Source organism: Choloepus didactylus, chromosome 3 (genome assembly GCF_015220235.1).
Source record: "Choloepus didactylus isolate mChoDid1 chromosome 3, mChoDid1.pri, whole genome shotgun sequence".
Classification (NCBI taxonomy): Eukaryota; Metazoa; Chordata; class Mammalia; order Pilosa; family Megalonychidae; genus Choloepus; species Choloepus didactylus.
This window is the reverse complement of record NC_051309.1, coordinates 118779555-118793457: the sequence shown is the minus strand read 5'-3', so window position 1 is coordinate 118793457 and position 13903 is coordinate 118779555. Positions and strand designations below refer to the sequence as shown.

The 13903-nt window shown below is 35.1% G+C and overlaps 1 protein-coding gene across 1 annotated transcript in view; it reads left to right on the top strand.

Moving 5' to 3' along the window:
* The window catches only part of COL25A1 (collagen type XXV alpha 1 chain), a 504164-nt gene that overhangs the window by 389283 nt on the left and 100978 nt on the right, over window positions 1-13903 (top strand). Inside the window, exon 10 of the mRNA XM_037830440.1 lies at window positions 985-1020. Within this exon, the coding sequence (XP_037686368.1) occupies window positions 985-1020 (36 nt within the window). The remainder of the gene's footprint in view (window positions 1-984; window positions 1021-13903) is intronic.

Genomic DNA, 13903 nt, shown 5'->3' with positions numbered 1-13903 from the left:
AAATTGGTCAGATTGTTGGGTATTATATAGAGCAATAATAGAAATAATTCAAGGCAGAAATTACTTATAATAAACAAAAATAAAGGGAAAGCAATAAAAAATTATGCCATCTTTTAAATGTATATAATTTATTTAAGTAAAAAATAGAACTTTTTTGCAAAAAGGACAAATTACATTTTTTATTCCACAAATATAATTTGAACTGGGTTTATGGTCTCAGTGGTGATTTGTATATACTATCATAAGCACAGGAAAAGATTTCATAAAAATAAACTGGAAAGTTTTTAAAGGCCATCAACATCTACATATATTGGATTATAAGCACAGTTTAAATATATATATATCTTTGACCAATGACTGTCGTTACAATAATATGACAAGAAAACATGATAATTCCATTTTAATATGAGTATTAGAAAATGATAATAAAGCAGAATTTTCTTTATCAATTTCAATAAAACCTATTTCTTTAGTCATCATTAATCCAGGAGGACCAAACTTCAAAAACACTCTGGCTCATTTTGTTTTTTAATTCCTGCACTAAGAGCAATTGTCTCTCTGTCCTATAAAAAAAAGTTCTGTCTATAAGAGGACATCAGTCATCATATTTTCATCATCATAAAGAAGACAAGATAAATGGAATGTTATTGTAGGTATCACTTTTCTAGGACCATTTATTGCCTTACAATATAATCACTCCTACCAGTTTTATTTAGAATACATCCTAAGCATAATTCCTAAATCTCTGCTAGCTGCTAAATTCATTTTTATTAAATCCTAAGATGTATTTGAAGAAAAAAATATCAGCTCTTTTAATTGTGTTATGTTTGCATCACTCCATTTAGCCTGAAATATCTATTTAACGTTTACATGCCCCTGTAGGTATTGTGTAAAAATAAATAAATAAATAAATAAATAAATAAATGATTGAATTGAGTTTTTATGTTTACAGCATTAATAAAATTATTACTTTTCTTTTTAAAGGGAGAACCAGGAAAGCCAGGAGAACAAGGCTTAATGGCAAGTATCTCAGTTTAACTTTTTCTAATACTGAAAATGAAACTATGATCAAGATTTTGAATTACAAACACATCTGTCATGCAACCTAAAGCAAAAGAGTGAAATTTAGTGTGAGTTTAAAAATAATACGGCCTATCTACTACAAGCTAAGGGTCACAAAACTACACATCTACAGAAATGACACAGGAGAAAAAGAGAGGGAGGTTCCAGGTGTGAGGGAGGGAAAGCAAGAAGCTCAGGAAGGTCAAAGGAGAGAATATGATTCAAGCAACTCTACTGTAAGGGAGACTAAATGCAAGGGCATGCCTGTTAGCGTAAATAGAAATGTTTTCAAAGGGGCCAAAGTGTGACTGTGAATGAGCATGGCAAACCTTCCACAGTGGTTCTAGGTTTGTTTCCGTTGAACGGCTCCACCTAGAGAAACAGGTGTGCCTTTTTGCTCTCTACCATTAAAAAAAGGTCAGGAAATGATTCTGTGTAGATTTGCCCATAGGCATGTGGGTTCCACTTCCACAGAAGATGTTTATCCTTTGCCATTGGGAGAGAATTTGGGGTAGCCTTGCTGAGCCCTGATGGGTGGAATTCCTTCAACCTACCTCTCACTCTCTCTTCCCTGTCTGTCTCTTGAGCTACTTGAACCCAGTTTATCACATGAACAACATCGGGTAACATAGGGTAATGTTCTCCTAACCCAGATTACAGAGGACGGCTTGTCTCACACTCATGTGGAATGAGTGGGCTCAGAGACTGACAGGGAGCTGGTAGGTGATTACGATAAACTTGATATTGGCCATTCTATATGAGTGTCATGCAGCATGAAGGTGTTCAGAATATAAAATTTATTTTTTAAAAAAAAATTGACTAGGTCCTAGTGAAAGTGAGACACAGGAACATAGAGTTGGTCCAGAGTTAAAGCACGTGCGTGAGTGAATTAGAGGTCCAAGGCTTCCTGCGGTGCAGGACGTCTTCAACAGCCTTCCTGAGGATAAAGAGCCACTCACCTGTAGGTGTAGCTGCCTAAGCAAGCTCACTGGCAAAATGAACATACACGGGGACCAAATCTGACCCACCTAGGAACTTTCTGTTCCTGACCTATAATATCAACACAGATGTTTGATACATATGATTTTATTTGGTACTATAATGAGTTCCTCTTTTTTTTTTATTCATTTTATTGAGATATATTCACATACCATGCAGTCATACAAAACAAATCATACATTCGATTGTTCACAGTACCATTACATAGTTGTGCATTTATCACCAAAATCAATCCCTGACACCTTCATTACCACTCACACAAAAATAACAAGAATAATAATTAAAGTGAAAAAGAGCAATTAAAGTAAAAAAGAACACTGGGTGCCTTTGTTTGTTTGTTTGTTTGTTTGTTTCCTTCCCCCATTTTTCTACTCATCCATCCATAAACTAGACAAAGGGGAGTGTGGTCCATATGGCTTTCCCAATCACATTGTCACCCCTCATAAGCTACATTTTTATACAATCGTCTTCAAGACAATAGTAGTTTGATAGTTTCAGGTATTTACTGCTAGCTATTCCAAGTTACCAGAACCTAAAATGGGTTGTCTATATTGTGCATAAGTGTGCCCACCAGAGTGACCTCTAGGCTCCTTTTGGAATCTCTCTGCCACTGTAGCTTATTTCATTTCCTTTCACATCCCCCTTTTGGTCAAGAAGATGTTCTCCATCCCACGATGCTGGGTCTAGATTCCTCCCAGGAGTCATATTTCATGTTGCCAGGAAGATTCACTCAGTGGGTTCCTCTTAAAAAGAGTAAAAAGAGTACAAAGACAAAAAGACCATAGATAAAAATTTAACAAAATATTTGTCATTAGTGTTAATTTTACGTTGAATACATTTAGCTCTCGATTTTATAGCATCAAGAGAATGAAGGAGTTTTGGAAAACTACAATGTAAGTTTTGAAACTGACTTAAGCAATTGCATGCACCTGTAAATTCTATTCTGGATAATGGTCAAAATATATTCATCCTATACATTCCACTTACACTGAAGGCTGCTGGGAATTCTCAAGAACTCTTTGCCCCCAGATATGCACAAGCCTAGTCAAGTTTTTATCATTGGCATTGGCTTTCTACCCTGATGCTCAAAGCAGAATCCTAAGTTCTAACACAAAACATATGCTTTTTAAAATTGTCTTTTCTTCCTTAAATACATGTGTATTATCTATGCTATATGATTAGCATATATAGAAACTGCTATATGAATAGCAGCATAATCCCATCTCCCTATAATTCCTTAGCTTGATATCATTCTATATAAATGCTTAACCTAGTCTTAAATGAATTAACTTATTATCTTAGTGTGCTCTAATTTCCCCTTTCATATAGCAACCTTCTCAGATGAAGGAAACTCTGGACATCCTTTTCTATAAACTTTTTCTGCTTCCTTTTAATTCTGTGGATTTAGTTGATGTTCTCATTTGTAAAAATACAGCTAAGAGAAACTGTCAAGCTCCAACCCAGAGGCCTTGACTCTTGAAGATGAGTGTATAATAATGTATCTTACAAGGGGTGACAGTGTGATTGTGAAAACCTTGTGGATCGCACTCCCTTTGTCCAGTGTGCGGATGGATGAGTGGAAGGATGGGGGCAAAGACTAAGTGAAGAATGGGGTGGGATGGGGGTGATGATTTGGGTGTTCCTTTTTACTTTTATTTTTTGTTCTTATTCTGATTCTTTCTGGTGTAAGGAAACTATTCGAGAATGGATTGGGTGATGAATGCATAGCTGTGTGGTGGTACTATAAACAGGTGATTGTGCACCGTGGATGGTTGTATGGTATGTGAATATATCTCAATAAAATTGAATTAAAAAATAAAAATAAAATTAAAAAGTAAAAAAAAAATGTAAAAAAAAAAAAAACCCACAACCAAGTTACTGTATATACTAAATGCATTTAATTTGATTCAGAATTGTCTTTTATCTTTTTTTGGCTTATTTCGTTCAGCAAAGCAAATAAATTCAAAATGGCTTATACTGCCTAGAGCCTAAAAAAAAAAAATACATCTAAGAAAATTTACGGAAATGGCAAATGTTCTAAGGATAGTGCATTATAGTGATCTTCCAATGTGAATAGTCCTGTTTTGGAAGATGTAAAATCCTGTTTTAAAAGAAAGCTCCTATAATATATAAAAAGAAAAGCAGACAAATCATAAGGGTACATCACTGAATTTTCACTACATGAACATACCTGCATAACCACAAACCAGATCAAGAATTAGAATATTAACCCCAGAAGCCCGACTTGACCCTGCAGTCACCATCTCCCTTCCTGAAGTTAACCTGTTCTAACTTCTATCACTGTAGATTAGTTTGCCTGCATTTGAAGTTTTATTCATAGAATCATACGGTATGTACAATTTTATGTCTGGCTTCTTTTATTTGACATTATATTTGTGAGATCATCCACCTCTGTTTTAATAGTCTTCCCAGCTGGTTAGAAAAAAAATCGGGAGGAAGAACCTCACTTCCTTAACTACCCCATTAAAACTGCATCATTCCAAGAGCAGCAAATGAACGGAGAGTCTGTCCAACCTTGGGCAAGTCACTTAACCTCTCAATTTTTCATCTGTTAAGAAAAGAACAATAATACCATCTCTACCTTCCATATGAAGTTGCCAGAGACAAATGCAATAAATTAGGGGAAAGCACTTTAAGATATATAATGAAAAACTATATGAGTATATTGTTATTATCACTCAATTGTTCCCTAGAGTAAATTACAGGTGAACATGGATTTATATAACAGACATATTCCTGTAAAGTTTTGTATGAATCAAATTTCATAACTCAACATCTTTTAAATGTATGGGGGAATTTTGCTATTTAAAGCTATCCTATTCAGAGTCTTTTTTGCAAGACAATATGATCCTCTAATCCCTCTTCCCAGCAAACTGAATTTGTATACCTTATATTTGCTAAAAGTGAATTATTTCTATGATTTTAAAAAGCATCATTTAAAAAAATCACTATTTATGTTTACTTGAATAGCACCTGTATATTTTAAGCTGTCTCAAAGAGAGAAGAGAATATTGAAAATATAATTGCAAACAAGTTTTTATGAGAAGAGAGATTTCCTTAGGAATTTTCTTTCACGTATTATGTGTGTAGGTACATGAGTGCATGTTGTAACTCAGAGTCTGGTAAGGAGAAAAGTATGCTGTATCAGTAGTTCAGTTCTCAGAACTACTTGTTATAAAACTATAGTCTGTGATCTTTTTTAAATGATCTATAAAATATAAATGATAATTCCTCTTCTACCTCTTTCTGGGTAATGGTGAGAAGCCAGAGAAATGATAATAATATAAAAATGCTTTATGAAACAGAGAGTTCCATAAATGAGAAGTATTACTGTTAAATCAAATATCCTGTGACAAAACTTGGCATACATAAAGACTACTCTGTCAAAGACAAGGGCTAAGAACAGTGAGATAATAGCCATCAATTAAATTATGGTGTGTCAGATACTGCAATTGTAGTGCAACTTATTATTTTGTCCTGAGATTTTTTTTCCCTTTTCTTTCCTTTTCCCTCCTTCTCTCCTTCCCTTCCTTCCTTCCTTCCATCCTTCCTTCCTTCCTTTCTATTTTTGTCTTCTCCTATACATCAATCAGATCATCTAACATTATCAATTTTTTATAACACTCCCCTTTTCATCTACCAGTTAAAAGAAAAAAAGGATAATAAATGCCACTACTTTCATCTTTTCCACAGTATATAGTACTACATTTATTTGCTTGTGTTTTGGAACAGTGGTTACAGCAAGGTCTTGAGACACACTGGAGAATTTTTTGAAATGTAAAATGTTTCTGATAATGAAATGAAGAAGCCAGGAATAATCTAAAATTAGCTCTTACAGAACTGTTTATGAGCATATCAAGTGGGGAATTCGTTTTCATAATCCAGGAGATGGATTTTATATCGCAAAAATAATCAGCAGAAGATTAACAACATCTATGATAGAATAAAAAAGACCTGCAGCTTAAGCAGTTCCACATTTATTTAATCCTCCCATTATCTATTCTGTACACATGATTTTCAGGTTTTCCAAAAAGTTCAGGATGAGATTTTAAAAAACAGAATCTTGAGCTTAAATAAATAATTGCTTATTTAAATAAAACTGAAATAACTAATATGTGAGGTTTACTGTAAAGTTATTCATTTACAAGGCATTGCTAGCCCACAGATTTTAGAAAGCTCATCACTTTTCTTAATTGTGCTTTGCTCTGTTGATTATCTTGATCTGGCAAACATGGAGACAAGAGCAGACTTCTCTTCTTGATTTTGATCTGGCAGAGAAAGCAACCCCCAAACCTTCAAATCATAAGTAACAAAAATGACCAAAGTCATCTTAGCATATTTGGTTATTCAACTGGATTTTAATAATGGAATCTTGTTTGATGAAACTGCCTGTGCTTTAGTATGTACACTGCCTGCTAGGATCCTTAGCAACTGTTTTAATACTTTAGTATCTTCTCTTAATCTCATTGTCCATGAAGTCCACCTAAATGCCACACTGACAGAGCACTTCCCATCTCCTTGGTGCTTTTGTTCAGAGCCTATGATGCCTTGTTTTCCAAATGGACTGAGAGAAGAGACAAGGAATGCCTTCACTTTTTTATGTATCCCCCTGCCCTGTCCAGTTGTCCAGGCCAAGGGAACTCACTGTGGATGCCTGTATGCATGGACTTCTGTGGAGAGTCCTAAAAGTTGCTTTAGTGTGATGATAGTGAGGAACGTTTAAGTCTCTTTCAAAACTCATTCTGTCTTTTGGAAACAAAAGGTAGTCTTTTGGGGGAGCATTTTCAATAGTGACTCAAATGCACAGTCAAGTAATGAAAGTATGAAAAGATTATCTAAAAGGCCAAGTATATGACCATTCTTTCATTATTTTATTTTGTTTCTCTTAAGGACCTCTAGGCTGTGACTCAACCCTATTTTTAACTGTCTTTACACTTGTTCAAGTGCAAAGTCTCATAAGCTATTTCATATTGAACAAATTATTTATGATATTTAGACTCAGATTCCTCCTCATCTATAAAAAGTGGAATATCTAAGTCCCCTTCCACTTTAAAGTCCTGCCATCCTACTATATTTTCATTATAAATGCACAGTCATGTGTTAGAGACCCGTTTATCCATGATACATACATAAATATTTTGGAAATACTTAAATGCAATGAACACAGTCATATATTAAGTTTTAATGGAAGACAGTCTTAACTGTCTCCTTTTTCAAAACTGTAACTTCAAAAACACAACAATAACAAAACTTTTAACTTGAGAATCCGACCTACTATCACTATAATGATGCAAAACATGTCCCCCTTATATGTGGATATTAATGAAATTGTGATTAATCTCTTTCACCAAATTCTCATGCCTCATCATTAGACTAAGAAGAAACTTTTCCAAACAAAGTTTGGTCCAGGTAATGCCTGTGCCCTAATTTGCAGAGTCTGGGGCAAGAGTACAAGTGAAAGTCCTTATAAAATATGTCTAAATGTTTGAAAGTTATGAATCAAACTGTTAAGTAGAATATGTTCTCTTCTCTAACCTTGACAAATATGTCCTCATAATGACTTGAGAAGTTCAATGCTGTAGAATTATTGCACTTCTTGGAGTTCTAAGCTAGAATGTGATGGCATGAAGAGAGCTGTAACCAGCCCCAGCCCCAGCCTTTGGCCTGGTCCTTCTCTCTTCCACATCTGCCTCCATCCCTCATCTTTAGAAGACTCAGTCTTTCACATGTAGACATTCTTGAATGCCCACAGGGCAAAACTCCATCCACTGTCCCCCAAATATCCACCTTTTTTGCCCTTCCAGCTCATTGCAGTGCACACTAGTGGTGAGGTCCACATCTGAAAAAAAACACCTTGGAAAGAAGCACCCTGCAGTCCTTGAAAAAAGCTCATGCTATTGGGGCAAGGAATTCCAGTTTCCCTAGTAACCAAAGCATAGTCTGAGGTGGGGTGGGGGGTGGAGAGTGGGCTACAGTTGTGCAACCAGAAAAGAGGTCACTAAAGCTTCGGGCCCAAAGCAAGAGCCCCGAGGACAGGAGGCTTTTGATTTGGTCACCTCCTTTTAGAAAACTCTGCACACAGACACACAGTCTTCCAAGCTAAGTTAAAAGCTGTGTTCTTCCCTCTTCCTCCAACGAATTTATCACATCATATCGTAATTGTGCTTGGCACTTAGGATGTTCAAAAAAGAATGAATGGTATGAATTAATGAATCAATAAAACAGGCACTAATACAAAGGACTCAGTTTTAGATTTTTCTCCCAACTGAAGTCATTGTACCCCAGGGTTGGATTAGATATTATAAATTCAACAGTCCAGCAAAATTACTACAGAACTACTTTCACTTCTTCATCTTCCTATATTCATTCATACATTGTAGATTATTTGATAATTTATCATATATTATATGGTATATATACATATATGCTTGTGAATATGTATGGTATAACTAAAAGACTTATTTTCATGTGAATGATGGAGAAGTAATCACATCAATTTATAGTAACACTATATGGCTATATTTTAAGTAGAGTATAAAAGATTAGAAGAAGTCTTAAAAATCATTTGGTTTTCCACTCCACATGTAAATAAACAGCATCAGAATGATTAAGTAATTTGTCCAAGGTCACAAAGCTAGTTAGTGACAGAACTCATTAGAATCCAGTTCACCTGATTGCAGACTTGGGCATTTCACATTCTAGATCTGTACTGTCCAAACAGTAGCTATTAGCTACTTAATGTGTCTACATAAATTTAAATTAATTAAAATTAAATTAAAAATTCAGTACCTCAGTTGCACTAGCCACATCTCAATAATGACACGTGGATTGAGTGGAATAGATCATATTGGACTGAATGATATAGATCATTTCCTTCGCTGTGTAGAGCTCTACTGGACAGCACTAATCCAGATAGAAAACAGACCTGAAAAGTTTATGAGCATATATTATACTCTTAAATTTAAGACCTTCTTCTGTTGATCATGGGGTATTTAAATTTTAGCAGCCAGTGTTTCTTAGCATTGTTGATTTAAAATAGGAAAAGTACTTAACCTTCATTCAATAGAAATAATTTTTACTGAGCGTAGTGTAGGGTGATAGGCCATGGTGAGCCATAAATTTGTTTCCTTTATGGTACACTAAGGAAGTATGCTTAATCACAGGAGGCAGAGGAAGCCTGTTAATTTTTCTTCTTCTCTGGGTCATTTCCACTTTAGGTTCAACTACAAGAAACAATTTATTAAATATTTGGAAGGAAAAGAGTGAGCTAATTTCAGCCCTGGATTTCTGGTGGGAGGCGTTACAGAGCCTCTGTTTGGGGACCTGATCATTTCATCAATTCTCAGATACTGAGATCTGTCTTTAATCTACTGCTGGTATTTAGTGTTCAATATTTAGTCTTGGGTTCTGGTTTTGTCAAGTGATGAGAAAAATGTAGCACTTTTTTAATTTCCTGAGCTTTAGGAGACCTCCCTAAAAGAGGTCACAGCCTCATGATTTTGAAACACGTAAATAAATGAATCATCCTGTTTTAATATTTTCCCTAAAAATTCAGCACATGACATAGAGAAGTTAGAATTTACTCTTTTATTAAAAAATTAAGAATTACTCTATTTAAAACTTCTTTAGCGAGTGTTCATAAATAAGTAGAGTGACACACCATCTTATTGATAGGCTCTAAATGAGACCTGTTTTAGAGGCCCTTCTTCAAATAATAGAAATCATAGAGTGATATTACTGAAATAAAAATACCAGATGCTTAAACAAAAACCACTGGCTCAAAACTAGGAACTTTTTCCGGTGAATAAGGTATGATAGTTTGATAAAACAATTGAGGAAATTCAGTAAATGAAATTTAATAATGTTAATATTCATTCATACATTGTTTCAATGTAGTCAATACTTATTTTCTAGGCACTGGGCTAAGTGTTGAGGAGGTTTATATGACCTGAACCCTGCTCTTGAGGATGTTGCTGCTTAGTCAAGTGGATTTTTAAAACATGTATGTATATTAAAATACAGCCACTTCAAATGTGCTAGTGAAGCACAGTAGATGAAAACAAGCTCTGTTAGGGGCCTTGGAGAAGGCTCACGGAGTGAGTTATGATCACTGAGCCTTGAAGAATGATTAAGAACTTCACACAAAAGCTAATAAAAGGGCAGGTACTGCTCAGGAAAATATAAATGATTAAGTGTGACTGAAGGCAGGGTTCATGAAAGATTTGAAACAAGAGATGAGGCTCTGCTTTCTCAGCACCATCTCACTTTTTTCTTGTTTATTCTGTGTTCCTCCATACCCATACAACTAAATCATTAGGTTTTAGACTCAAAATATTTCAGCATGCTTTCTTACATTCTAAATATTTCCCAGTAGTTTCTAGTTTGGCATTTCCATGCACTTAAGCTATAAAATCTGAATCTTGTAAAACATCACTTGAATTACACTCCAGACATACATATAATAGTGGCTAGAGTTTATGGTTCTTAACTTTCCCATATCAAACATCTAAGGAGAACATGGAATTTTATCTAAGTACATCTTAAGTTATTCTTCTTAAGGAAGACGAATTTCCATTATTTTTTTCATATGTTCTCTTATTCTTTATAAACTAAGTTTAGGTATTTTCTGATTTCATGATGCTTTTGCCTGGGTTAATATCTTTCAAATACTTGTAGTTAAAGTCTGTTGTACTAAATCCTTGAAAAAGTGAGATGTTAAAGTTTTATGACTCTGTCAGTTAGATTATATATGTTATCATTCTTCCCTATGGAGCTAAACTTAAGAAAGTATCTTCTTTGTTTTGTTTAACTTTTATTAAATCATGGAAAAATTTGGAAAAATTCTTAGCTCAAAAAGGAAATAATTTTAAACGGCTTAATAGTTTGCAGTTTCTATCTTCCCTTTCGCAGGTGGACCACCTCTTATTTTGTTCCCTGTTTTTTTTGTTTAGTTTTGTTTTTGTTTTGTTTTGTTTTGTTTTTATTACAGAAGCTGGTTGTATATTCTTATATCCAAAAATGACCAGCAGCTTTCAGAGCTTCAGATTTTACTGTTAGCCATTAGGGACAGAACAGGAACTGTGTCTACCCCCTGCTCACATACAATATCATTTCCTAATAGCAGGCAACCAGAACTTGCCTTAAAACACCTCCCAAGAGGCATCCTAAAGTACATCATTTAGAAGCTCTGCATCCTGTTTAAGTAATTAATACCTCAATCAAATTTGTGTTAACATTGGTGTCAGAAAAATTCATTTTTGTTTTCCGTTCCATGAAATATCAAGCAAGACTTTTTTTCCCCACAAACTGGAAAGTACAGACAGTACATAATGGTTACAGAATCATGCACTTCTTAATTGCCTGCTTTGAAGATTAACTTAAGTTGTTAATTCTACCTACTGTTTGCATGATAGCTTTCTGAATTGCATTAGAGGCCTTTACACAACATTCTCAGGGTCTGATACCATGTAACTGAAATAAGTTTTGCACTGCTGTTTTAATATAAAAGCCATGATCTGAACTCCTCCACTCACTCATACTTAGGGGAAATCTGGAGGCTACTGGAATAGTCCAGTAGAATTAGAATGGCTCAAGTGAACAAAAGGGTGAAATATCTTGCCATTCCTATCTTGAGACACTGTTTTCTATGGTTTTCTTCTTTAAAAAATACTTAATATACTTTATGTTTTCATTTATTCATTCTTGTAATTTCCATTATACTCAGAATAAATACCATTGTTCTTACAAATCACCTACAAGGTCATACAAATATGACCTCCCCTTACTGTCCTCCTCTCCTACTGCTCTCCTCTCGGCTTACTCAGCCACAGCTTCCTTACTGCTCTCTGAATGCACTTAGCGTGTGCCCACTTCATGGCCCTTGCACTTGCTGTTCCCTCGTCTGCAACATTCTCCCCCGATCTTCTGCTTGACCTCCTTCTCTTTTCAAGAGTCACTTTATCACTGAGACCTTCACCATGGCCTTGATTTAACATACTGCTACATCTACTTCTCCCAATCCCTGTCCCCCTCTGCTTTAGCACTTACCACCTGACACAACTTTATGTTTTACTTATTTTTTCATAGTCTGTCTGCATTCACTGGATGATAAAGTCAGAAGGGCTTGTGTTTGTGCCTAGTTTGTTCACTGTTGTATCCTCGGCACCTAGAATATTGCCTGGCACTCAGTTGACTCTCAACAACTATTAAGTGAGTGAATAAATGAGTGAATTAAAAAAGATTCACTAAGCAATTACTATGGGCTAGCTACTGTGTAAGACAGAAGACACTTAGAGTGAAGGAGGAAGTACCATTACAATACTGCATGGTGAGTGCAGTGAAAGAAGTGCTGTCATGGGGTTGCTTTGGAGAACAAAAAGAAGGGGACCTATCCCCAAGGAGGGGGCACTGAGCTCTGTATTATGGAATGGGTGGAGGAGAGAGGATGAGAGAGCAGAAGGACCTTTATAGGAAAAGACAGCCAGGTGTACAGAAGTGCAGAGATGTGGAAGTGTGGCTCTTGAGGCTCATTTGGTGAATCACAACTACTACCAAAGCTTGGATTTTTCTCAAAGGCTATAGAAAGCCACTGAAGGATATTTAAGCTGAGAAAAGGTAAGAACCCTTTAGCCTTTTGGAACGTTCATTCTGACAACAATGTGCAGAAAGGATTTGAGGAGATTGAAAGTGGAACATTCATCAGGCAGATGTTACATTAGCCAAGGAGGAGAGAAGAGAGTTTGAGCAAGAGCATTGCAACGCAGCTGGAGAACAGGGCTGTGCTGGGAGAGAGATTCTTGAGTAAGTATTGGGTGACTCTGAGCCAGAAGAAAAAAGGATTGGTCTCAGGCCTGAGTAATTGCTTTTGGTAAAGGCAATCACCAACATAGAGGCTATCATATTCATTTGACTTACTTGCTCACTGTATGTTGAATATTGTACACAATCTTTAAAAATGGAATCTAGCAGGGGTGTGGGGGGAAAACAGGAAACAAAATCAAGAGTCCTATGTAATTTCTTACTTGTTTACAAGTTTTTATCTTAACTTTGCATAGCTTTCCATGGTCTTTTCTGAAAGATCATGGAAAAGTTTAATGTAAAGATTTATCTACAGATTAGTGAAGTTGTCACTCCACACTCAGATTTTTTTCATTAACTCATTTGATCTTTATCTTTTGAACAAAGTTATGTCCATTTTGCAAAACTCTTCCATGAAAAAGTTCATACATTTTACATCACCCAGGATATGTTGAAATGAGTATATTTTAAGATTCAAACTATATTTGACATATCTGGAGTTAAACTGAAAAAAATAGACCTTATGCTGAGATTCTCTATGTCATCCAGTTTTTAGTTTTGAGACATATGCAAAGAAAATATTTTGAAAGTTAAAGAGACCCGATTATTTCCATCTCTGTTGGTTACATACGAAGTATATACAAACATAAATGTTCCTGCCAAGAAAATGTCTAAGAAAAGGGCATGTGATTGATTAGTAAAAATGGACTTAAAAGATAATGACTCTTTGGTTTGGAAAGCCTATTTTGTCCAAACTTACTAAATCAAGAAGATATAACATGAACATAGAATTATTTTAGATATCTTGGAACACTAGATCAATTGATTTATTTTGGAAATAATATAAGAAGCACTAGCTTGACTAGTGAATATAGAACTTATAATATTTTAATCCAAGTTGTTATGTAGGCTGAAAAGACAAATAAGATTAAGAAAGGATAGATAGCTTAGTCAATGGTTCTGTGGTATTTTCTCATTACTTTATAAATTTATGTTTGCACTAGAAGTCACAAATATTAACCAA